This window comes from Frieseomelitta varia, unplaced genomic scaffold (genome assembly GCF_011392965.1).
Source record: "Frieseomelitta varia isolate USP_RPSP 00005682 unplaced genomic scaffold, Fvar_1.2 scaffold_230, whole genome shotgun sequence".
Classification (NCBI taxonomy): Eukaryota; Metazoa; Arthropoda; class Insecta; order Hymenoptera; family Apidae; genus Frieseomelitta; species Frieseomelitta varia.
The window spans coordinates 120,448-143,196 of NW_025109958.1; the positions used below are offsets into that span (position 1 = coordinate 120,448).

Consider the following 22,749-nt stretch of genomic DNA (forward strand, 5'->3'; position numbering starts at 1 on the left):
TGATAGTATTATAATTCTTTGTTTGTATAATATAACTTCAATTAGTATTTAATGTAGCTTCTACTATTAAACAAATACATAATATTTATTGTGCATTTGTTCATACAGATTTCGTTCTAAATAAGCGTAATAGTTGTATTTGTACAAAAGTATGTATGAAATATGAAACATTTACAGTAAAAAAATATTGCTTCCTTTATATTATCCTATACGCAAATATTCTTAAAAATTATAATCTTATTTAACTTGTTCATGTGATCGATGGCAGAAAACAAATGAAATGCCACTCGACCAGCACTGTCGTAATGGTATATCTGGTAAATGTCGTGGATTATAGATGTGCCTCCAATCTGATAAATCCGAATTACAGTCCGATTGTTCGGGCGGTCCTTTTACTTCTATGCCATTAACACATCTTTTACACTTGAACCTAATATACGAGTAGTAACAAGTATACTTCATTAATAACTATCTTATTTTTGATAAGATTATTTTTGATAAACTTACTTAGCATGAGTATCTGATATAGTATTTTCCTCCAATTTAAATAAATCTCGTAAATCATTTAACGTAAAATGTCTTGCAACGTCTTCTTCTTGATCTACAACTGTCGAACTTAATGCTTTTTTATGCGCTTGCCTTTGGAAAATTTTTTCTTCGATAGTACCAGTCTGTAATATATATTTAAATAGGGAACATTAATTTCTAAAGAGAAATCGTGTAATCCTTCTTTTTACGTACACAAAGGAAACGATATATGAAACAGAGCTTCTTCTGACCATCTCTCCAAACCCTGGCCATTGCTTGATCATCATTCGCAGGATTCCAGTCAGGATCGAACATGACAAGACGATTTGCACCGATAAGATTTAACCCACAGCCTCCAGCTTTAGAGCTGAGCATAAAAATAAAGTCATTGCTATTTGGGTCATTAAATTTTTCTACTACCTTTGATCTTTTTTTAATGGTCATAGTGCCATCTAATCTAACATAGTTATAACAACGTTTATGACACAGTTTTTCGAACAGATCGAGAGTTTGTGTATAATTAGATACCAAAACAATTTTATCATTTGTTGTTGTTTTAATAGATGCTAAAAGGCAATCTAATACCATTAGCTTCCCGGATAATTCTGGCATGATTTCTCTGGAAATAAAATTAAAAAATTCAATATTACGGAATAATGATAAACTTAGAATATTAGAACGATAAATTTTTTCGTTCGAAAGTTACGTACCTTGTGTTATAATTTGCTGGCATTAATTTTGCAGCGTTTTCAAATCCATCACATTTTCCCAATATTTTGTCATATACTAAATCAGGGTGGTTGCATAACTTTTTCAACAATGTGATTGCTGCAAGTGTAGAAAAACTTTTTCCCTTCTTGGAATTTTCTGAATTTTCTATAATCAAAAAAATATATAAACATATCAATTACATTTAATGATTTCAAGTATTTTAAATAATAACGAATTATCAATTATAATTATTAAAGAATTTAATTAAACTTATAAATCAAACCTTCCATCGATCTTTTAACACTATCGCTTTGTATAAAATTATTATAGAGATCAGTTTGTAATTTTCCCATTTTTATGCACACCACTAATTCATATTTTAAAGGCAAATATTTTGAAAGTAAGGCACTGGTACGTCTAATAAGACATTTATTCACAATGGTTACTAATTCCGTTAAGCGTTCTTGAGCAAGAGTACGATCAGCATCTGTTGCAGCTGCATCTTGACCACGTAAAATAGGTATTTCGAATTTTTTCCGAAATTCCTGAAGAATGAAATTTTAATATAACATTGATATTCTTGTTGAGATATTTGAAAAGTCTTTTTAATTTTCAAAAAACATTAACTGACGTACTTGTGCAGTTCCCAGTAGACCTTGATTAACAAAATGTACAAGAGAAAAGTACTCTAAAAGATCATTCTGGATAGGTGTTCCACTAAGTAATACTCTTCTTTTGGCTTTCAAATTTATAAGCGCTTGATACGTCTGATTTTCGGAATTTTTTAAACGATGTCCTTCATCGCACAATACGAGTCCAACCTCATCTTGATGAAGAACGTGTGCGTGCAAACGAAAAGTTTCGTAACTGATTATCAAAATAGGATTTATACACCTACGACCATAAGTTTTCATAAATCCAATAAGTTTTGTGTCGATGTCTGCTTTGTTTCCACCATCAATTGCCAGTGGTTGAACTTTATTTTTTAACCATTTAAAGATCTCGTTATACCAATTTTTAACTAATGAACTTGGAGCAACAATAATAGCTTTCTCTATAAGTGGTTTAGCTTCAGGTCCTTTAAACATAGTAAATTTTACGCATTATGTAGAAAATAATATCAATACTCTAAGTGTCAATTTACCTTGTTTTAACAGAGTCCATAATAGAGTTATACACTGTAAAGTTTTTCCAAGACCCATTTCATCTGCCATAATGCATCCATAGGCACCTTCAATGCGTTTTCCTGTTACACACTCGTACATAAACTTTACACCTTCTCTTTGATGGGGCCTTAAAATATTACATAATATAGGATCTACCACTACATGCACAAGTTGTTTAGATCTGAAATATAAATGAACAAGAATTACAAGGAATTTTTAACAAAGCTTCATAATCATAAAATACTTATACTTACTGATCTGCTTTCAATTTCTCATGTTCAGATAATTCAGGAGGTGAATAAACAACAAGTGCATTAGCTTCCTCAGGATCGTGTAACGCTCTACGAGGACCAGATAAACGTATTCCCAGTGCACGGCCAGATAATTGATAACCAGGAATTGGTATTTTAAATGGCTTACTAAGAAGTTTTTTCATACGTTCTTCCTGTAAATTTGCATTGTAACTATTGTATTATTATATAGAATTTATATTAATTATTTATTGAGAATTATCTAACATATAATATTCACATGTTCAGAAATTATTTCTTGAGTGGCTTGTACATCATCAGATGAAAGGGTTACTGCTTTATATTCTGCTATTTGTACATTTTTGATGTTGCGACAAACCTTTTTTTTTGGCTGGTGAACAGGTACAAGCCTTGGTGGTGTTACACTATTAGATATATCAGATAGCAATGGGCGTTTGCCAGTTTTACTAGGAGCCAAAGATCGAATCTTACATGCAATGAACATGAAAAGTAATAAAAATGAAATTAAAATATAATAAACACATAATAAATATTAAATTTAATAACAATGATGATAATAAACATGTCTTTGAATATTAGAGTGTGAAGACTATGTTTAACTATTATTAACTCTGTAATTGTTAATATAAGTCATTTTTCAATAAAAGCTAAACTAATTTTGATAAAAGAAGTTTTAACCAATTTTACAAAGACTTACCATTTTGAATTGAGATACGTCATTTTCGAATTTCAAAATACTTTATTTTGTAACATCGTTATTTTCGTGTAGAATTATTAGTATATACATTTCACTTGTTAAGCTAATAAGCAATATGTAATAAATTTTACAAGTTTCGCGGTTACAAAAGTCATACAGTTTATTGTAGTCAGATCTCAGCGCACCTATCGTTCAGTATTGAAAACTAGTACCGTACAATTTAAATTTCAATTATGAAATGCTTTCGTAAAGAAAAAGTTAAAGGTTAAATTATTTATATATATATATATTACATATATATTACATATATATTACATATATTGCATATGAATTTTTCTAATATTAATTTTAACGATTTTATCTTGTGATTTTATCTTATGTCACTAATTTCTTCACAAAGTGAAATTTTTAAATTTGATAATTTCAGTTTCATGGCAGACTGTAACTATAAAAATATTTTAATTCTTAGCAATAAAATTATTGTTCTGCAAATATGTTACCTAAAAAATTCATACTTAAATCATCATCATCTTTCGCAATATCTTTGTTACATTTTTTATGTGAAGAGTTAAAGATGCATTTAATAAGATCAAATGATTTAAAATTGTTGTTAGGTTTTATGCCATAAGTATCTTTCAAGAATTCCAGAACAGCTGCTTTATTTTGTAAACTATTGAAAAACAATCTATTTTTCTTGGGGAGTATTTTTTCTAACATAAATACAAGGTGATGATGAAAACATATAAATTGGGTCGGTATAATTGATGTAATATCAAGCCAATTTTGTACACAATCAAGAGGTGTAACTGAATATCCAGAAAAAAGAGCTGGGTTTGTTAAAATTCCTCTTGCAGACATCACTGCGTCGCAATTACTTTCCTTATACAAGTTTTCTGCGCTTTCTAAACTTTTTACATCTCCGTTAGCAATGAGTGGTAATTTCACACTATCTCTTACTAATTTCAAACTATTCAAATCAATTGGTTCACATCTCATTTCTGGAGTTCTAGCATGAACGGTAAGAAATGAAGCACCTGCTTTCTCGAGAATTCTACAGAAGTCAATAGTTCTATGAATATCCTTGAACAATCTAATTTTTGCAGATACAGTGAAAGGATATGGAATGCGATTTCTCACTTGATATATTAAATCTTTTACAAGATCTGGTTTCTTAAGTAAATCAGCTCCATATCCTTCTTTTAATGCCCAACGCTGTGGACACCCACAATTTATGTCAACTCCATTGCAATATCTGAAAAGAAAAATGATTAATTAAATGTATATATTGATTATCAAAAATTAGATTTAATATTTTGGGAAAGCTTACGGAGCAACTAGTTCTGTTGCATTAAGAAAATCATGTACATTTTTAGCAGCAAATTGAACAACTAGTGGTTTATCCCCATTATTAGTTGAAAATTCATTATCTCTGGCCTTTTCAGATTGTACAAATGAATCAGCTAAGATCATAGGTGTAAAACATATATCACAATCATATTGTCTTACTAATGTTCTAAATTGTAATCTGTTAAAAAAGTATTTATATCATTTCTTTATTATTGAAAAAATATTAGAAGCATAATGATTTTTTTACTTACTTGCTGTATCTAACCATTGGTGCACACACCTTTATCATCTTTGGCTCTTTTAAGATTTCTACTATATCAATTGACATTTTTTTTTACTTTTAAAATTTTGTCCTAAAAAAAAATTAAATATTACACATATATACCTAATAATAAATTTATATGTATATAAATACATATTTAATAATAAAGTTATATATAAAACTTTTTTTACATATAACATTTTAGCAAAAGAGTGGAAAGCATTATTTTTTATAAAAATTTTATTTTTTTGTTTACTTAAAAGCAAAGTAATAATCACAATCTTTTGTTAAATAATATAGGTATATATAACATATATGACATTAAGCAAATTTGAACAGAAATTGAAAACTAATTGTTTTAAAATGTTTTCAATTATTAATTTTACAGTACAAAAAACCAGTTAAATTTACAGTTAGAAAAACATGTGTATACATATATATGTGTATACTGTCTACAATATGATATGTATTGTCTGCATATCATTAAATAATTTCATATAAATTTCTTTTTTCAATATTCAAATTAATTCATGCATTTACAATGCGCTATAATAATTCTTGTAAGTATTATTTATTTATTTGTTTCCTTATTGTTGTTATAAATATTCGAAAAATTTAGATATAACCTTATTTATTCATAAATTATCATTGTTCTATATAATTTTTAAAAATGCTATTAATTTTTACTTTTACTACATTTTGTATATATATGTACTAAACAAAAATTAATATTTATTACAAATAATAAATAATAAATTTAATATAAATAGTAGCTATTCTTACAATTAGTTTTCTTTTAACCTATGTCATCTGTTATTTTTCTTAGTAACTTCACTAAATGTAATGTTTTCTTATGTACACAAAAAGAATTACAAATATATTACAAAAACAACTTATCATTATTGTTTTATATTATGCACAATATATTGTAAAAAATTCTGTCATATATTAAATTATTATGATTTCAAAAGCTTCTGGAGAAGAATGTCCTTTAACAAAAGGTAGAAGTTATAAATATACATTAAGTATGTATTGTGGAGATGGTCTGAAATTCATTATAAGCTGTTTTACTATTTTGACCATTTCTATCACAACAACATTAATTTTACAAATTTTATATGCTGATGGAAGTCCACAGGTATTTAAGCTAATAAAAAGATATTGTACAATAAGCTATAAATATCACTTATAACATTATTTTATGTTAGGATAAAGCTAGCATTCATGGTGCAGTTGCAACAGATTATACAAATTGTTCACAAATTGGAAGTAAAATATTACGAAAAGGTGGTAATGCAGTAGATGCAGCTGTAGCAGCTACCATTTGTATGACAGTGGTAGCTCCACATAAAACTGGTCTGGGTGGGTAAGTTACATACATCACTTTATTATTAATTATTGTAATTTATAATTACTATTTTAGAGGTGGTTATATGATGATATATAATCATAAAGAGCAGTCAGAACCAATTATTGTTGATTTTGCTAATAATACAATCACAGGTATGTATTTGAATAATAATTGAAAAAATATTTTATATTATTTTATATTATTTGCATTATGTGTATGTAATAATTTTGTACAAGATGAAATACGCATACCAGCAGTATTAAAAGGATTAGAACATGCACATAAGTTAAAAGGTAAACTACCATGGAATGAAATTGTTAAACCTTCTGTATCTCTAGCCAAAGAAGGGTTTGTTGTATCAAAAGAGTTAGCAAGTGAAATATCAAAAAATATTAATTATGAAATTCTATATGGCCATATTAATGCAGGAGATATATTAAAGTTACATGATCTTAGTGATTTATTAAACGCTGTAGCACTGGAAGGAACTAATGGTATAATAATGTTATTTTGATTATAACCAATTAAAAAATTTGTTTATTAATATATATTAATACATTTACTCATTTGTTTCATTTTCAGTGTTATATAACGGAAGTTTTTCACAGAAACTTCTACATGATAAAGTTAAACTTTTAAAACTTCTTCCACAATTCGTAAATTATAAACCTGATGTATATATAGCAAAAAAATCAAGTTTTTATAAACACGCGATATATTACTCTCCACATATGTCATTATTAAAATCAATGATTACAGCACTGGAAAATCTTAAAATATCTACTGATAATACATCTATAGCAGAAACAGATATAGAAGTAGCAAAAACATTAATAAATTCAGTTTCAATACCGTTACAAATAAAACAACATGGTTTGTTATATTCCACTGTTTTTATTTTAAAAAGAAATATATATGTATATATATATACACATGTTTTGCAGCAATATTGATTTCATATAGTAACAATTTTAGTTGAAGAAGAAAGATATACTGGAGTTGTTGCAATGGACTGGGAAGATACTTATGTTTGTATTGTAACGTTAGTATTATAAAAGTTTAATATATTTCATTTAATAAATTTGATAATATAAATGTACAATTCTTATAGTGGACTTAGTACACCATTTGGTTTTGGACATATGTCAAGAGTTGGTTTTTTGCTGGATAAAGCTGATACTAACAATACCTTATCCACACTTGTTCCAATAATTTTTCATAATGAAAAAGCATTATGTGGATTAAGAGGAGTATTTGGAACTGATGATATATTAATTATTGGACAATTATTATACAATATTATAGTGCGCCAATTAAACGTTTCTGAAGCTATTGAACATCCAAGGTAAAAAATAGATTTTACCTTTTATAAAAATTATAAAATTTGTGGAAGTATTTTTTTTTAACACAATTTATATTTAAGGTATTATTTTTCGTCAGACGGATTTGTTATAGAAAATGATCCAAAACATTCTATAGATGCTCTAATACAAAATCAATTAAACTTAATTGTACCAACACCACATTTGGAAACTGATTCAGTATTAAAAAGTGTGAATGTAATTATAAAGAGAAAAGATTTAATGTCAAGCCATTCAGATAGTCGTGGAGGTGGCCTTGCGTCAAGATTTTAATAACTTATTCATTTTTATTTTTCTTTTATTAAATATATTTTTATATTTTTTATATTTATATATACAAAGTATTATATTTAAGTGAATATAGTGGAATATCTTACAAAGACTTCATATTATTAAAAAAATGTTTCTACACAAATTTCTTGATATGAAGATATACATTCATGATAAAACAAGATTTTTTATGAATTTTTAAAATTCTAATTAAAATTAGATATTTATTAAAATGAAAAATAATTTATACTATTTTATAAAAATAATTTTATTTCTTTAATCATTTTTATATAAAATTATACAATAAAATTTAATCTATATTATATATTTTAATTTGAGTAAATTATTCACATCTTTTCATACTTGTGATTGCTGTTTTTCTTCTTTGTATTCCCTACTTAAATCAAGTTGTCTCAATCTAGCATACATTGCACTAGCACCAAGCACAACAAAGTTACTTATCCACCACAAATATGATTTCTTTTCATTAAACCAATAAGTTGCTAAAACTGTTTGTGCACAAGCTTTAGCAGTTCCACTAATATTGTGTGTTAAAGGAGACGTTACTTTTATCTGAAGTGCTGTAGCAAAACCAATAGCAAAACCGCAAATACCACCAATGATCATAGCAAACCAAAAATATGAAGACCCAATTTTGTCATAATTGTACACTGTAATATATTCTCCATTAGCCAACATCAATGGAAGAAATATAATGACACTATATGCATTGTTACAATAAGAAAGTAACCAAATATCTTGATTTAATTTAGGAAGAACTTGTTTCATATGAATGGAATATAAAGAGAGAGTTAATGATCCTAGTACACCAAAAATTGTTCCTAGAATAGACAAAGAACCAGCAATATGTTCTTGATCTACACCAAGCCAGAATCCAGTCACAATAAATGCACAACATGCAATACAATCTATAGAAGTCTTTTGACCTGTGGAGTTATTACAAGTTATTACATCTGCATGAACCCTTCTTTATTTTTAAGAAATTCCTTACCTAGCATAAGATATGTGAAAATAACATTAAATACAGTTGTTAGTGAACGTCCTATGTAATAAAATGCAACATCAACATATTTTAAACATAAGTTGTTTGTCGCAATCGTTCCAGTAAATAGAAGAGACAATGGCAGTACCTATAAATAGATGAAAAACAACAAAAATATAATTCATATCACCAGAAAATTGTAACTTACCTTTCTAAGTGTTTCTTTGGTATATGGATTACCACAAGGGAATTTAATATATTTTGGGAACCACTTTGACAAATTGCTAAGAATTACACACATGATCAAGGATATTATACATTGGCACCATGTTATAAAAAGAGGTGCATCCAAATTTATAGTATTACTGGATAGAAGAGCTTTATTTACAAATACTGTCAATATAGAAATTATCCTGTAAAAGTGTTCAATTATATATATAACGAGTTTGCTAATAGAAATTAAATAATTTTATTTTTTTAGTGCAAGATAAAAGTCGGATAACATATTTTATTGAGAAACAAATGAAGAAAACTTACCAATAAGTTGCAACCACAATTGCAATGTACATAAATTTTGCAAGTATTCCAGTTTCTAGGACCATTTTCCTTTTATATATTTATTTATTAATATAATTACATTATTTTCTTAATATATATATATATATATATATATATACTTCAATGATAGACTATACATACTAATTCACATATTTAAGTTAATTATTTAATTAAACATTGAATTGTTAGTAAAGCTGTTAAAATATTGACAATACGATACTAAAGATATTGTTGATTTTTTACAAATTTTTTCATAGATTATTATAATATAATACTGTGATTTTTAATGAATACAATTGTTAATGACAAATAATAAAAATACAATTTAAACATTTCTATCATGCGATTAGAATAGATTTACAAATTTTTATCAGATGATCTGTAATTGTGGAGTAACATATGTATTACCATCTTTAATTGCTTATCAACGTGCAAATTTTTTAGGTTATATTTCGTACAATCTGCTATCATACTACGATAGCAACTTTAGTTATTCTAGAATAATTATGTGTACACATATGTCCTAGCACAGGCATTATTCAGCGAGTTTGTAACGGTTTAAATTTAGAATAATTGTATTGTACACGTAAGTTTTTTCATAAATGCATTTTCAATTTGAATAAAGGTCAATTCTAATATAATTTTAATATGTATTTTAAAAACATATCCCTCTGCATATTCACATTTATTATTCTTATAGACAATTACTGTGAATAAAAATGATTTAACAAAGTTATAATTATTTCATGCATATACATATATTTGGCGTAATTTATGGCGTTATTTCTTAATTAAAAACATATAAATATTCTCAAACGAGAAATTTTTATCATTTTCTACATAGTATTCTATTTGATTTTTATGTTGGAAACAAATTTCCACATTGAATATATTTTGGAAATGATGACGCGTTAATTAATCAATCTCGTATAATCAAAAATGTACCACAAATATATTAGTATCTGTTTTCGTTTGATAAATTCCCCCCGACATGCGCGGTTGTCCAATTTATAAATTACACGGATAAAAAAATCATAATCGTGAAATAGATATCACTACTGACAATTAGATAATACGTATGTAAATGTTGACACGTGGTGTCTATGTGTTCGAGTATTTTCGACCACTGTCGTAGCGATGAACAACCAAAATTAGTACTCGCGTAAAAAGTCATTTACATCTATCTGTAAACTATGTTTTGAATTATTTCGATTTATTTGCTCTATTGGGGAACATTAAATATCTATGGCGTCGGTGTAATAATTTTTGAGGAATTGTCATATAACTGGTACGTATTAAATATAATAATGACTTGTTTCCGATAAACTGGACTTTGTACTCGCAAAATTCATCCTTCTGGTTCGATTTTTCGTTTACTATGAATTTTCAAATACGCGATAAACAATCTTTTTTTTTTTAATTATATAATGATCGTACGTACAATGATCAACGACATTTCGATATAACTTTCATTCTAATTTCTATTCGAGAGAATTATACGTGTTAACTAAATTATCATTTCGCAATAGTCAATGTATATTTATGTAATTTGCTTAGATAAAAAGTCATGACCTTTCAAAGCATTAGTTTTTAAAAGTTGAACTATGATCAATTGATCGTGCAAAGCTGAGCAAATTAGTTGATTCTTATTTCAATGAATCTGTTACTCTAAAAATTTCATTATCATACTACATTTTATTTGTTCATTACACTGCGTCTTACAATTAAATTGAAGTAATTTCAAAAAAAATATACTTACTATTAGAAAATATTTACTATTAGAAAATTTATAATTTATCAATAAATTACAATATCTGTTTTCTTGGTAACTTTGTGTCTTTTAGAAATTAATAATTGAAATCCCACAAAATGTCACAATATGAGGATGTCATTGTGGAAGATAAAAGGAGTGATGATAATGTAATACCAGAATCAGAGATTAGGCATAGAATTCCATGGAGTGAACGCGTGTTTTTAAACAGTGAAGTACCAGGCTTACATGAAGTTAAAGAATTATTAGAGGATGATGATGCAAGCTGTTTGGCAGAAGAAGAGGATGGAGTTGGTTGTCCGTTACCTTCAACTCCTGAGGATGATCATCTTTTGGATTGTGAGGTGTGTAATTACAATCCTTACTATTAACATTAGTTTTCCTATATTATATGTTAATTAAAAAGATAATCAAATTATAAAGTTTAACATACGTTTTGCAGATGACAGAAGTATTAAAAGCTGGTGTGTTAAGTGATGAAATTGATCTTGGTGCGTTAGCACATAATGCTGCAGAGCAAGCAGAAGAATTTGTCCGCAAGGTACATATAAGATACATAAGTATATTTTTATATTACAGATTATTAATTGTTTGCTATTTAAAATATTAACTACCTTTCTAAGGTTTGGGAAGCATCGTGGAAGCAGTGTCATTTCAGGAATCTTCCAAAGTGGTTACAAGATAATGATTTCTTACATGCTGGCCACAGACCACCTTTACCATCTTTTTACGCCTGTTTTAAAAGTATTTTTCGAATTCATACAGAAACTGGAAATATTTGGACTCATTTGCTTGGTATGATTTAATGCTTATTTTTAAAGAACTGCCTTTTCATTTTTTGAAGAGATTAATATGTTTTATTTTTTTGACAGGATGCGTTGCATTTATTGGCATAGCTATATTCTTCATAACACAACCTCCTATAGAAATACAATTGGAAGAAAAATTGGTATTTGGTACCTTCTTTGCTGGTGCTATTATATGTCTAGGAATGTCATTTGCCTTTCACACTGTACACTGCCACAGCGAATGTGTCGGAAAGTTGTTTTCAAAATTAGATTACTGTGGAATAGCTATGCTAATTATGGGTAGTTTTGTACCATGGCTTTACTATGGTTTTTACTGTGATTATCAACCTAGGCTTATTTATTTGTCAGTGGTTGTAATACTTGGTGTAACAAGTATTGTCGTATCATTATGGGAACGATTTGGTGAACCAAGTTACAGACCATTAAGGGCAGGCGTTTTTATGGGATTTGGTCTTAGTGGGGTGAGTAGCATATACTATATTATATTTTTACGTCAAAGAATTTATGAACTTGTTGATGAAACGATAAATTATATTAGATAATACATCGTAATCAAAATGTTACATTTTTTTTAGGTAATACCAGCAGTACATTATGCCATTGCAGAGGGTTGGTTTAAAGCAATTAGTCAAGCATCTCTTGGATGGTTAATATTAATGGGATGTTTGTACATCTTAGGTGCATTGTTTTATGCATTAAGAGTACCTGAACGATTTTTTCCTGGCAAGTTCGATATTTGGGTAAATATTTATTTTTATATTTTTAAGTGTAATTGATGAATTTCTGTATTAATAAAAATAAATCCTAAACCTCGAGCTAGAGTCGCGGTTCAAGCCTTAGTGTTTTCTGAATTCGAATTTTGAGTTATAAAAGCTTAAATTCTTAATGCTCAAACTCTTAAACTCGAAGATTTGACCTAAATTTGTAAAGTATCATAGACTGTGATGTATGCCGATGATATTCATAGAATAATATGTAAAAATTCGGCCTTTAAGGTTGAAATTCGAGTTCTATACAATATTATTCAGTTTCAGAGTCATCAAATCTTCCACGTGTTAGTGATTGCAGCAGCTTTTGTTCATTACCACGGAATAACAGAGATGGCTATGTATAGAATGACAATAGGAGATTGTACAAATCCGTCGCAGGTGATGGCTTTTTAATTATGCAATGAGCATATAATATCGTGTTGTTGGATTTCACCTTACGTACCTTTATCGAGACTTAAAAAGATTCCTAAATCTTTGTGTGTCGGTAGATCTGTACTACAAAAGAACTGCTGGAAACAATATCATAAAAATAAACAGCACAAGAATTTTCTTCTAGTTCGTCATAATTAGCAAAAAAATTTTAAAGGAAATTTACAGAGATTTAATAAAAGTTCATAATAAAGTGCAATATGTGATAATGAGAACTTAATTAAATAAAACTTTTTACACTTTCGTAAATCTGAATTATGAAAAATCACTTTGTATTGAGCTCAATGTTTAAAACGTTTGTCATATTTATCAAAAATTTTAGTAGTACAAAGTAACAAATAATGTAACTATTTACACTTGTTGTTTCTTTCTTTATGCGAATAATTTATTTAAATGTTTTAATTTCTTTATATGTAGTAACGTTATTATATGCAAAATGAATGTGAAGTTATAAAATATCATTTTACTGACTGATAATGACTGATCTCTTGTTTCGTGCAGTTCTCTTACTTGTTGAAAGCAAGTTAATGAAAAGAAGTTGTAAAATACGAAACAGAGTACAGATATATGGCAACGAACAATATAATATAATTAAGATTTAGGAATGAATTAAAAACATGAATGACTTTATAGTATAAGCACTATAAAAGTTGTAATATATTTTGAACACTGTTAAAGCAATGAAAACTATTTATTGTAATGATTATGTGTGAACTATACAAATTCAACCTTTTTTGCATCACACTTGCATATAGTAAGTAAAACACTGATTTTCTTTTCAGTGTCTGTATCTTCAAAATTTATTGTGTATCATAATTTGTTTTTTGACTTCTTATTTTCTATATTGATTATAGATGGTTTGCATTTTTTAATGCTAGTAGAACAATTTTCATTCTCACTTTTTCCCATGTAGCTTTATGTTTGTTGTAAAATACACATTTCATTGCAGATCTGCTGTTTTTTCATATAAAAAAGTGTTGAATACTTTTGTTATTATCATAGGGTCTAGTACTTATATAAAGAGATATTGTTGACATTTTTACATAAATAATTCGTACTATTGGTAAATTAATAAAGAAGGAAATTATGAATTTCATATGTAAAAACACAATTATCCTACTTTATGTAATTTCCCAAAAATATATTTTTCTAAATAAATATTGTAGTATCATTTTGCGAACTATTTGAATATACTAGAACTATCTTCATCCACTGTAATAAATGACAATCGAAACATTCAAAAACGAGAATGTAAGATTTATAAAATTAATTAATTTGCAATAAACGGGAGAAATTTTTTTTGTCAGTTACGTAACACACACAGAAATCTAAATCTTGTCATTAAGAATAATAAACTAAATTTTATGTTTCAATAGTATTTATCGTTTAGCTTTACTATCAAAATTATGATGTTTTTATTGTGAATAGAAAGAGATTGTGATTGTTTATTTATTTATATTTAATAAGAATTTTTAGATCTGCAATTATTATTTTTCATTTCTAGATAACGTGAAATTCAAAATAATTCTATTAAGTTTCTATATTTTTGGTAACAAAATGTTTATACAAAGTATTTATAAAAAATTATTAAAAAAAATTTTATAATAAAAATAATTGTACATTTCATATGAGCAGAATCTTGTTTATTAAGAATTTGTATATATATGATTATCAATTTATTTTTAACTTCAAAATATGAAATAAAAAAATATTTAACTACAAAATCAAAAACTGTAGTATTACTTATTGTAACTACGTGTATATCTATAAAATGAATAAGTAATTTGGATTGTTCAAATATATACTCAAATTATCGATATACATATGTAATATTAATATATATATATATATGATAAATATTAATATTACATACAATGTTATATATATATATATATATATATTTATTTATTTATTATTTTTAATGATGATATTTTTACATATTAAAATGTAGTTTGTTTAATTAAACAATTCAGATTACTTAATTCTTTTGTATATCACGATGCTGCTAATAAAAATATTAGAATCGATGTGGAAAAATATCTCGATAAGGCATCGATAGATAGTACGGTTCAGTTTAGAACGGGATTAGTTTGGCATATGTCTGTTATGTGTAATGTATCCATGCGAGAAAGCTGCATTGCGATACTATTGAACTTAAAAGGGAAAACATAATTACGCAAAACTTTGTTTTCACGTAGAAAGATGAGTATCATGCTTCGAGCAAAACTATGGTCTATTGTACAGTCAACAATGAATCAAAGGGAGAATATTCATTTCGACGGTTCAGTCATAAGAAAGACGAAAATACACGATCGTATCTCAAATATGTTTTAATATTTTTGTCACGAGTGACCGAGACGTTCTTAAAAGAAAAAACAGAACCTTTTTGAAAACGGGTGCACAGAAATGAAGTCGACGACATTCTTGATGAAACGGAATTCTCATTTTCGTACTGATAGTATAACGCAGAAAACTGATCAAGATGTGTAATTGTATATTTATTTACAAAGTCAAATTGATGAACGTGATCTTTATTTCGAATGGTTTATACCTCATAATTACGAATATCGTGAGATAAAAAGTGATACACTTCTGTCTACTATAACCGTTCAAACCACACATGGAATTAGAGCATTTCATATCTCATGTAATGATACATTAATGTATCAATGTTACTGATACAGTAATAATAAACAGTATTTATTGTTATGCTTCTTGCATATTATGTTCTTACGTTTTTGACACAACAAAGTAAAACAAGTGACAATAGGGTTAAAGTGTGTATGCTTTGAAAAATTTCAACTTCTGTAGCGTAAATAATATAGATGTTAAGGAATTCCTTTCCAATATATTTAAAATTGATGCTTCTTGTAAAGAATCAAACACTGTTTTCTACCTAAACAACAATGAATGAGATGAACTCAACAAGTGTTACGAATTCCGCAACATCTGGAATGTTAGTTGACAGCATTAAAAATTATACTATGACAACTACTATGGCAACTAATATATCCAGCGAAATATCTGAAGCATATGTGAATTCTACAGAAGAAAATGGATTGTGGAATATTTCTAAGGCCATAACATCATTGCCTAATAGTACAATTGTTTCCTTTGAACCTTCAAGTACCAATATATATGTATCTACAACGACAGAAATTTTTGATGAATTTGGCCCACCAGATGGAATAGAATACATTTTTGTACCACTTGGTGTAGTGGTCTTTGTTATTGTATTATCAGCTGTGGTATGGGTAGCGATATCACTTTTATACTTATATCTTAATCTTTTAACTTTCATTTGCAGAAACAAAAAAAAAAAAAAAAATAAATGTAAAATATTCAGCAAATTATAATGCTTGGATAAATGTTTCTACATTAGGTATTATTACCTTTTTGTAGTATAGTTTAAGTTTATTGGTCAGTTAATGTTGTAATTTGTATTTAAAATCTCACTAGTTTGTAGCTTCTTCTATTAAAAGCAACTTTTCTTACTAATAAAAATAAAATCACATAATTGCATAATATTTGACAAAACATAGATGTTTTAATAATGTATAATACTTTTAAAGGTAATAATTATCTCAAGGAAAAGAAAATTGGAACGTTTAAGGCATAGACTTATGCCAATGTATAATTTTGATCCTGGTGAAGAAGAAGAAGATGATTGGGAAACTGAATTATTAGAAGAATGTTACAGTAATCATCAGAGACGTGTATGTATAACAATTTTAGATTAATATGTAATATACATTATTAGTATAGAATACTTTGTCTTACAGCAAGGGTATCAATCTATGGATACAGAAGAAAATGCTGAACTCTTTGGAAATCATTGACAAAGTATTTATAATAGTCTTTTAAAATCTTTGTATTATCTACAACTATCTTAGATTTAAAAAGTTAACTATTTAGTAGATTTATATATTTACTAAATGTTTAAATAATTTGTATATATCTTTCAATTCAAAAGATAAAATCTAAATTCATAAATTTTATATATGAGAAAATATTCCAGAATATATCTAAATATTAGAATTTAATCTATCACAAATAGATATTATGTGATAATATAATAGAATTTATTTTACTTTTTTGAAGAATATCCATAAAATGGATAATGCTTAACTTAATTCTATAATAGAGAGTTAAAGAGACCAAAATGACTGAGATTTCATTTTGTCATTGATATTCATTGTATATTGTTTATAACATTTTTCATAAATGTACAATTTTTGCTATGTAATGAATTTCATTTATGTATTTTTTTTTTCATATCCTTTCCTTTGAAGATACATTAATGAAATGAAATATCGATTGTCAATTTAAAAATTTAATTAAAATTTTGTTCTATTTATATTTAATACTAAAAAATTCTAGTAGTAAAAAGAATTAAAAAAATTAGGTATTTAATATTAAACAAAGTATTAAAAATTTCATTCTAAGTAGTTATTGTAGATAGACGTTATTTAATAATATAAATTTTTTTTTGTCTAAGCATTTAGTAAACAATATTGAAAGATTAAAAATTAAATAGTTCTAAATATAATTTTTAAGATAATCAATTGAAATTAAAATGTATTCTAATTCATTACCATATTCTAATGCATTAAAATGTATTTTTAGAATTGTAATATAGCAACAAGATTTCGCTAGTATAGGAATTTTGGCTAGAATATGAAAAAATCTATATGTATAATATAGCAACTAATAAGTCATTTTATGAGTTTATTTATTTTAATACAAATTTGACATTCACACATATGCTTGTTTGAAGAACATTAATGTTCACTTGTTCAAATATAATTAAAAAAGGATATTTCTTGTACAAGAAGTATTTCTCACAGTATTAAATTTATATGAAGTCTTTGACTTTCAGAATTAAAATGTACATACATAGGAGCAAAAGAGGTAACATATATGATATAATTGTACACCATATAGTTTATGTACGGTCATGATGTACCTTATACTTTAAAGTTAGCCAAAGTCTTCATCATTTTAATTCCAAGTTAGCTTGAGATCTTAATTTTTTTAGTTTTAAAATTTTCTTCATTAAAATACTTGTATATTTCGTTTTGATAATTAAAATAAAATTATTATGATAGTAACAATAATAAAAATAATAATAATTATATTAATAATAATCGTAATAAAAATGCATAAAGTAAATACTACAAAGATAGCTTTACAGATCTTCAACCAAGGTTTCTATGCCACTCCTTTTTTTTTTTTTTGTTGTTGATTATAAATCATATTTTCATACAACTTCCTTGGAATATGAGCAGTTTATTCTCTCTTTCTCTCTCTTTTTCTTTCCACCATTTTTTTAAAGTAATATGTTACCACTTTACTATTTCGTTTTGCAGATTATGATATAAAAAGCAAACTTAAAAGTTTTAAATTTCTTATCAATTTTTTAAAAACTTTCAAAGAATAATTCTGGTACATTGAATTTATTTTTTTACATTCAATTATCCTCCTCCTCCTCTTCCTCCTCTTCTTGTTCATCTTCCTCTTCTCCAGTACTTTCAGGTTTTTCCTCTTTCTTCTTGGGTCTACCACGACCCCGTCCCGATGGATTTCCTTTAGGTGAACCTTGCTGCAATTAATAATAAGGAAATCATGTAAGTATAATAACTATCCCTCCTATTTGATTTTAATGGAAATAACAAACCTTTTTTTTATGTGATCCCTTTGGTCGCCCTCTTCCCTTTTTAACAGGCACAGGCGATGCATCATCTTCATTGTCAGATTTCGCAGTGCGTATTGCATTATTTTTATCAGTAGAGGGTCTGCCTCTCTTCTTAGGTTCTTTAACAGTATTCTTATCTGTTTTTGCTGGTCTACCACGCTTTTTCTTTTGTTCTTCAACAACAGGCGAGTTGTCGTCTGACATTTTTAATTCTTTACGTATTACTGTATAACCAAAAATTATCTGTTATGATATAAATCTTGAATTATTTATTTAAAATAAGTATTTATTTGGGTTGTGCAATAATCTTGTTCACTAACTTCCACACGGAAGTTTCCAAATTGGGAACATCAATCTTCAAAACGGGAAAAAAAAAAAATTCAAACGAACTTACAAAGAAAAACTTGTGTCCTCAAATTATAAAATATATATATCCTGTTTATAAATAAACGCATGAATACTCGTTATATTGTAAGGTTTAATCTCGCGTAACTATAACACATAGGAAAATATAAATACTTTTATACAGAAATACAGAAAACTTTGCATAGTTATCGATTTTTGAAATTTCTTATAGAGCTTATTTAATTTAAATTTTTAACAACAATTTGCTAATTGCATCGATATACATATATATTCTCCTATAAATTAATAAAACAGAATTTACCGATGCTAATTGCGTTTTGATGTACTAAGGTTCAACAAATTACGCGCCTAATATACATTCACATCGGATATCACTAAACGGCGGTTTACCAATCCGTTAATTGTAACTGAATAAAATAATTATGCAAAATTGATCGTGCAATCTATAATTTTAGTAAACGGTTATATAAAAACGAAACGTTATTAATTTTTTCCCTTTCACAAAACAATAAACTTATAACAAATACAATCAACAATTCGAGCAGAGAAAAGAATCGTTTACAGCAATAAACGAGTACTTTCTGAAATATCCGCGCCCGCCATTTTCAAAAACATTAAGCATCCTATAAGCTACACGCCTCTCCGTGCAATCTCAACTAAATGTATAAAATCACGCAGAGGAATGAGAATTTTCTAAATTTTTTGCGAGAAACAAGTAAATATTACTGCACGGGGACTCGGTATTAAATGCACATACGATCGAATTCACTCGGCTTGTAGGGACGCCATGATCGACAAATCATGGCAACACCAGAGTCGTGGTAGCGTACACCACACCGATCTCTTTATACGAATATGAATAAATATCTCTGTAAGTAACAGTCGACCCCGTACGAAACATCAACGAAAAAATCGTCAATGAAATCATCCAGTCTTTCGGTGTTCCGTAGCAAAGAACGCGTACGCAATGCGAACGGGAGCGCGATATTTACCGGAGAAGAAGTCGTTGACAAGCACTCACCTCAAATATCTCGTGTGTATGAAGACAAAGGCAATCGTTCAGTCGGCGCGCGCGTCGTACCGTAAGAAAACCGGGCTACGCTCTTTTTCCGCGTACAATCTGTATCAAAATGTTTAATATTCTGTTATATATGAAGCAAGAATGCGGACTGCCTGATTTTTTCTCTTCTTTTAATACCAATAGCGCGCGCGTCGCTTCGCAAACCCAAGAGCTCCGTACACGGATCGTACGCAACAACTCACAATTTACTGCGCGAATTGCGAGACGCGACTGACCTGATCGAGATGATGCACTGTACTCTGATTCGTTCGCTACCCTAAGAAACATACCCCCACTCTTTTTACACCACGCCAACTGATTCCCGCCAAAATGTTATGACGCTACTTAAAATCGAGTATTTTCCAAAAATATTATTATTTTTATTTCCCTTGCTGTTCATGATAAAAGAAATTTCTTTTCAGTCAAAAATCATTTAAAATTTTGTTAATCCGATAAACAACAAATAATGCAATAAGAATAATATAATATTTACGAAAGATCGATTATTTGGCGGGAATATAATTACATCCTATTAACAGAGACGATATAATAGTTCTGTAATTTTATTAAATTAACTTAATCAATAAAATAATTTAGAAAAAAATTATCGAATTGTTAAAAATTTTATTTCATAAAGTAATTTGTTCAAAGGAAAAAAAATTTTATCTTAAAACAAATTAGATCTTAATTGTATTAATTAATAAATTAAGATTTTGTTTTTTGTTTCAATGTATTAAAGTTAATTAAAAAATAAGAATTGAAACTGATGTTATATATGTAAATAAATTACTAAAATAATTTTGAAATTAATTTATTTTAAAAGGTCTTATAGTCTTTCGTTTAAATTATTATAATACCAAGTAAAAAATAGTTCTCCGTGTAAACAAAATATTGTTAAAAAAATGTAATACATCTTTTTAATTGCTATTTACAATGTAAAGTTTGATTTATATGCTTACATTACATAAAATTTTGTACACAGATAGTTTTTGAATCTATGCATCATGTTTTTGACTTACATTTATAAATCCCTGTTCAACAAATCTTCAAATACACTTGCATATATTTTTACGAATATATAAGACCTGTTATAACACGCACACATTTTTCCATTCATTAACAATATATTCGTACAAATATATTTTATACTTTATTTCTTTGCAAACGAAATTTTCATTGCATGCGAGGGTGTGATTTTAAATCCTTGAAGAGCATCTTTTGCAGCCCCGGATTGTACCTCATTCTCAAATTCAACAAATGCAATATCGTGCCTATTTGGTACTAAACGTACTTCTTTAAAACCAGGGAACTGATTGAAAAGCATAGATAACATCATTTCACTAGTTTCATCTGGTAGATTTGTAAGGAACAATATCTGATTTGGTGGCTGCTCTGGTACAGCTGTATTAACTAAACCTGGGTGTTGTGGTACACCAGCATGATAACCAATCTGTTGCGAATGTTTAGCTTGTTCTTTGGCACGTTTTTTAGCACGTTTAGCTTCTTCATCAGCTGCAGGTACAACACGTTTTGGTTTTTTAGGTCTTTCTGCATATGTACCTTTCATTTTTGCAATTATATCACTGTCAGTTTTTGCATATTGTATCCTCTAAAATGAAATTAATTTGTAGCAATTAATAACTATACTACTTACTTAAATACTTAAGAAATTAGTTTCGTATATAGTTAAAACTCACCATTGGTTTGTCATAAAATGGAAATCCTTGCATTGATCTCAAGGCATTTGTAGCACTAGCAATTTCCTTAAAAATAACAAATGCTTGTCCACGCATTTTTAACGTCTTTAATGCTACAATATCTAATATTTGACCAAATTGAGAAAAGATTGCATACAAGGATTTCTTTAGTTCATCCTTCTTTATTTTTTCATTTAAATTATTAATATAAATAGTATTATTTGGCCTAATATCCATTGCGACTGTGAATAAAAAATTAATCTAATATAAAATATATTTTCAACATAATAAAATCAGAATAGATATTAAAATTAATATAGGATGACTGAAATAATTACAATTATATAAATTCAACATAATGTACAGTACATAATAATGATACTAGTTAACTTACTTGAATAATTTTCAAGACTAAATGTAATGTAATAATTATACTATATTTGATAATACTTTTTATACACTAAAATACTTATGTTTAGTCGGCGTCACTTGCTCATAGAGGTTAGAATATAATCAAGTGCAACAATGAGCTATATAAATGTAGAGTGGAAACTTAATATTACGAATATTATCTATTAAATTTACATTAAATTATAATTCTAGTTATTTAGTTGTGAAGATATTCC

General features: G+C 27.4%; 8 protein-coding genes and 1 long non-coding RNA gene across 21 annotated transcripts; 4 read left to right on the forward strand and 5 right to left on the reverse strand.

Moving 5' to 3' along the window:
* Positions 1 to 66: 66 nt before the first annotated feature.
* Positions 67 to 3,613, reverse strand: LOC122527691 (DNA repair and recombination protein RAD54-like). The gene is made up of 10 exons (XM_043652076.1): positions 3,375 to 3,613; positions 2,937 to 3,143; positions 2,660 to 2,850; positions 2,384 to 2,586; positions 1,875 to 2,317; positions 1,523 to 1,784; positions 1,239 to 1,404; positions 742 to 1,147; positions 508 to 671; positions 67 to 430 (listed from the first exon to the last, which is right to left on the reverse strand). The coding sequence occupies exons 1-10, from the start codon at positions 3,375 to 3,377 to the stop codon at positions 238 to 240; spliced, it is 2,238 nt and encodes a 745-aa protein (XP_043508011.1). The 5' UTR covers positions 3,378 to 3,613; the 3' UTR covers positions 67 to 237.
* Positions 1,949 to 8,897, forward strand: LOC122527697. The gene is made up of 2 exons (XR_006306392.1): positions 1,949 to 2,084; positions 8,858 to 8,897. It is a non-coding gene; the product is annotated as an uncharacterized LOC122527697 (long non-coding RNA).
* On the reverse strand, positions 3,522 to 5,080 carry LOC122527695 (tRNA-dihydrouridine(20a/20b) synthase [NAD(P)+]-like). Its single transcript, XM_043652087.1, has 3 exons — positions 4,973 to 5,080; positions 4,702 to 4,899; positions 3,522 to 4,626 (listed from the first exon to the last, which is right to left on the reverse strand). The coding sequence occupies exons 1-3, from the start codon at positions 5,047 to 5,049 to the stop codon at positions 3,852 to 3,854; spliced, it is 1,050 nt and encodes a 349-aa protein (XP_043508022.1). The 5' UTR covers positions 5,050 to 5,080; the 3' UTR covers positions 3,522 to 3,851.
* Positions 5,393 to 8,156, forward strand: LOC122527692 (glutathione hydrolase 7-like). Of its 3 annotated transcripts, none has more exons than XM_043652077.1 (9): positions 5,393 to 5,543; positions 5,955 to 6,121; positions 6,192 to 6,349; positions 6,407 to 6,486; positions 6,556 to 6,828; positions 6,917 to 7,207; positions 7,310 to 7,376; positions 7,446 to 7,679; positions 7,758 to 8,156. In XM_043652077.1, the coding sequence occupies exons 1-9, from the start codon at positions 5,525 to 5,527 to the stop codon at positions 7,966 to 7,968; spliced, it is 1,500 nt and encodes a 499-aa protein (XP_043508012.1). In that variant the 5' UTR covers positions 5,393 to 5,524; the 3' UTR covers positions 7,969 to 8,156. The 3 variants fall into 3 exon arrangements, with proteins under 3 accessions (XP_043508012.1, XP_043508013.1, XP_043508014.1); XM_043652078.1 differs by having other exon boundaries at positions 6,571 to 6,828; XM_043652079.1 differs by having other exon boundaries at positions 6,673 to 6,828.
* LOC122527696 (GDP-fucose transporter 1) lies at positions 8,218 to 10,022 on the reverse strand. 4 transcript variants are annotated; one of them, XM_043652088.1, is made up of 5 exons: positions 9,935 to 10,022; positions 9,506 to 9,574; positions 9,177 to 9,381; positions 8,978 to 9,116; positions 8,218 to 8,912 (listed from the first exon to the last, which is right to left on the reverse strand). In XM_043652088.1, the coding sequence occupies exons 2-5, from the start codon at positions 9,568 to 9,570 to the stop codon at positions 8,323 to 8,325; spliced, it is 999 nt and encodes a 332-aa protein (XP_043508023.1). In that variant the 5' UTR covers positions 9,571 to 9,574; positions 9,935 to 10,022; the 3' UTR covers positions 8,218 to 8,322. The 4 variants fall into 4 exon arrangements, with proteins under 4 accessions (XP_043508023.1, XP_043508024.1, XP_043508027.1 ...); XM_043652089.1 differs by having other exon boundaries at positions 9,506 to 9,577; positions 9,935 to 9,982; XM_043652092.1 differs by lacking the exon at positions 9,177 to 9,381.
* Positions 9,976 to 14,488, forward strand: LOC122527694 (adiponectin receptor protein). 6 transcript variants are annotated; one of them, XM_043652082.1, is made up of 7 exons: positions 9,976 to 10,112; positions 11,371 to 11,641; positions 11,740 to 11,838; positions 11,921 to 12,092; positions 12,170 to 12,567; positions 12,682 to 12,846; positions 13,135 to 14,488. In XM_043652082.1, exons 2-7 carry the CDS (start codon positions 11,396 to 11,398, stop codon positions 13,267 to 13,269), a joined length of 1,215 nt encoding a protein of 404 aa, XP_043508017.1. In that variant the 5' UTR covers positions 9,976 to 10,112; positions 11,371 to 11,395; the 3' UTR covers positions 13,270 to 14,488. The 6 variants fall into 6 exon arrangements, with proteins under 6 accessions (XP_043508017.1, XP_043508016.1, XP_043508021.1 ...); XM_043652081.1 differs by lacking the exon at positions 9,976 to 10,112 and adding an exon at positions 10,534 to 10,814; XM_043652086.1 differs by lacking the exon at positions 9,976 to 10,112 and adding an exon at positions 10,862 to 10,885.
* Positions 14,489 to 15,290: 802 nt separating this feature from the next.
* Positions 15,291 to 17,555, forward strand: LOC122527715 (uncharacterized protein C3orf18-like). 2 transcript variants are annotated; one of them, XM_043652130.1, is made up of 3 exons: positions 15,291 to 16,559; positions 16,878 to 17,021; positions 17,088 to 17,555. In XM_043652130.1, the coding sequence occupies exons 1-3, from the start codon at positions 16,212 to 16,214 to the stop codon at positions 17,142 to 17,144; spliced, it is 549 nt and encodes a 182-aa protein (XP_043508065.1). In that variant the 5' UTR covers positions 15,291 to 16,211; the 3' UTR covers positions 17,145 to 17,555. The 2 variants fall into 2 exon arrangements, with proteins under 2 accessions (XP_043508065.1, XP_043508066.1); XM_043652131.1 differs by having other exon boundaries at positions 15,292 to 16,553.
* Positions 17,556 to 18,020: 465 nt separating this feature from the next.
* On the reverse strand, positions 18,021 to 20,656 carry LOC122527716 (high mobility group protein I). Of its 2 annotated transcripts, XM_043652133.1 has the most exons (4): positions 20,565 to 20,656; positions 20,388 to 20,486; positions 18,983 to 19,226; positions 18,021 to 18,907 (listed from the first exon to the last, which is right to left on the reverse strand). In XM_043652133.1, exons 3-4 carry the CDS (start codon positions 19,202 to 19,204, stop codon positions 18,776 to 18,778), a joined length of 354 nt encoding a protein of 117 aa, XP_043508068.1. In that variant the 5' UTR covers positions 19,205 to 19,226; positions 20,388 to 20,486; positions 20,565 to 20,656; the 3' UTR covers positions 18,021 to 18,775. The 2 variants fall into 2 exon arrangements, with proteins under 2 accessions (XP_043508068.1, XP_043508067.1); XM_043652132.1 differs by having other exon boundaries at positions 20,388 to 20,656.
* A 659-nt stretch (positions 20,657 to 21,315) lies between these two features.
* Positions 21,316 to 22,672, reverse strand: LOC122527718 (U1 small nuclear ribonucleoprotein A). Its single transcript, XM_043652140.1, has 3 exons — positions 22,518 to 22,672; positions 22,124 to 22,365; positions 21,316 to 22,035 (listed from the first exon to the last, which is right to left on the reverse strand). The coding sequence occupies exons 2-3, from the start codon at positions 22,358 to 22,360 to the stop codon at positions 21,577 to 21,579; spliced, it is 696 nt and encodes a 231-aa protein (XP_043508075.1). The 5' UTR covers positions 22,361 to 22,365; positions 22,518 to 22,672; the 3' UTR covers positions 21,316 to 21,576.
* Positions 22,673 to 22,749: the final 77 nt, after the last annotated feature.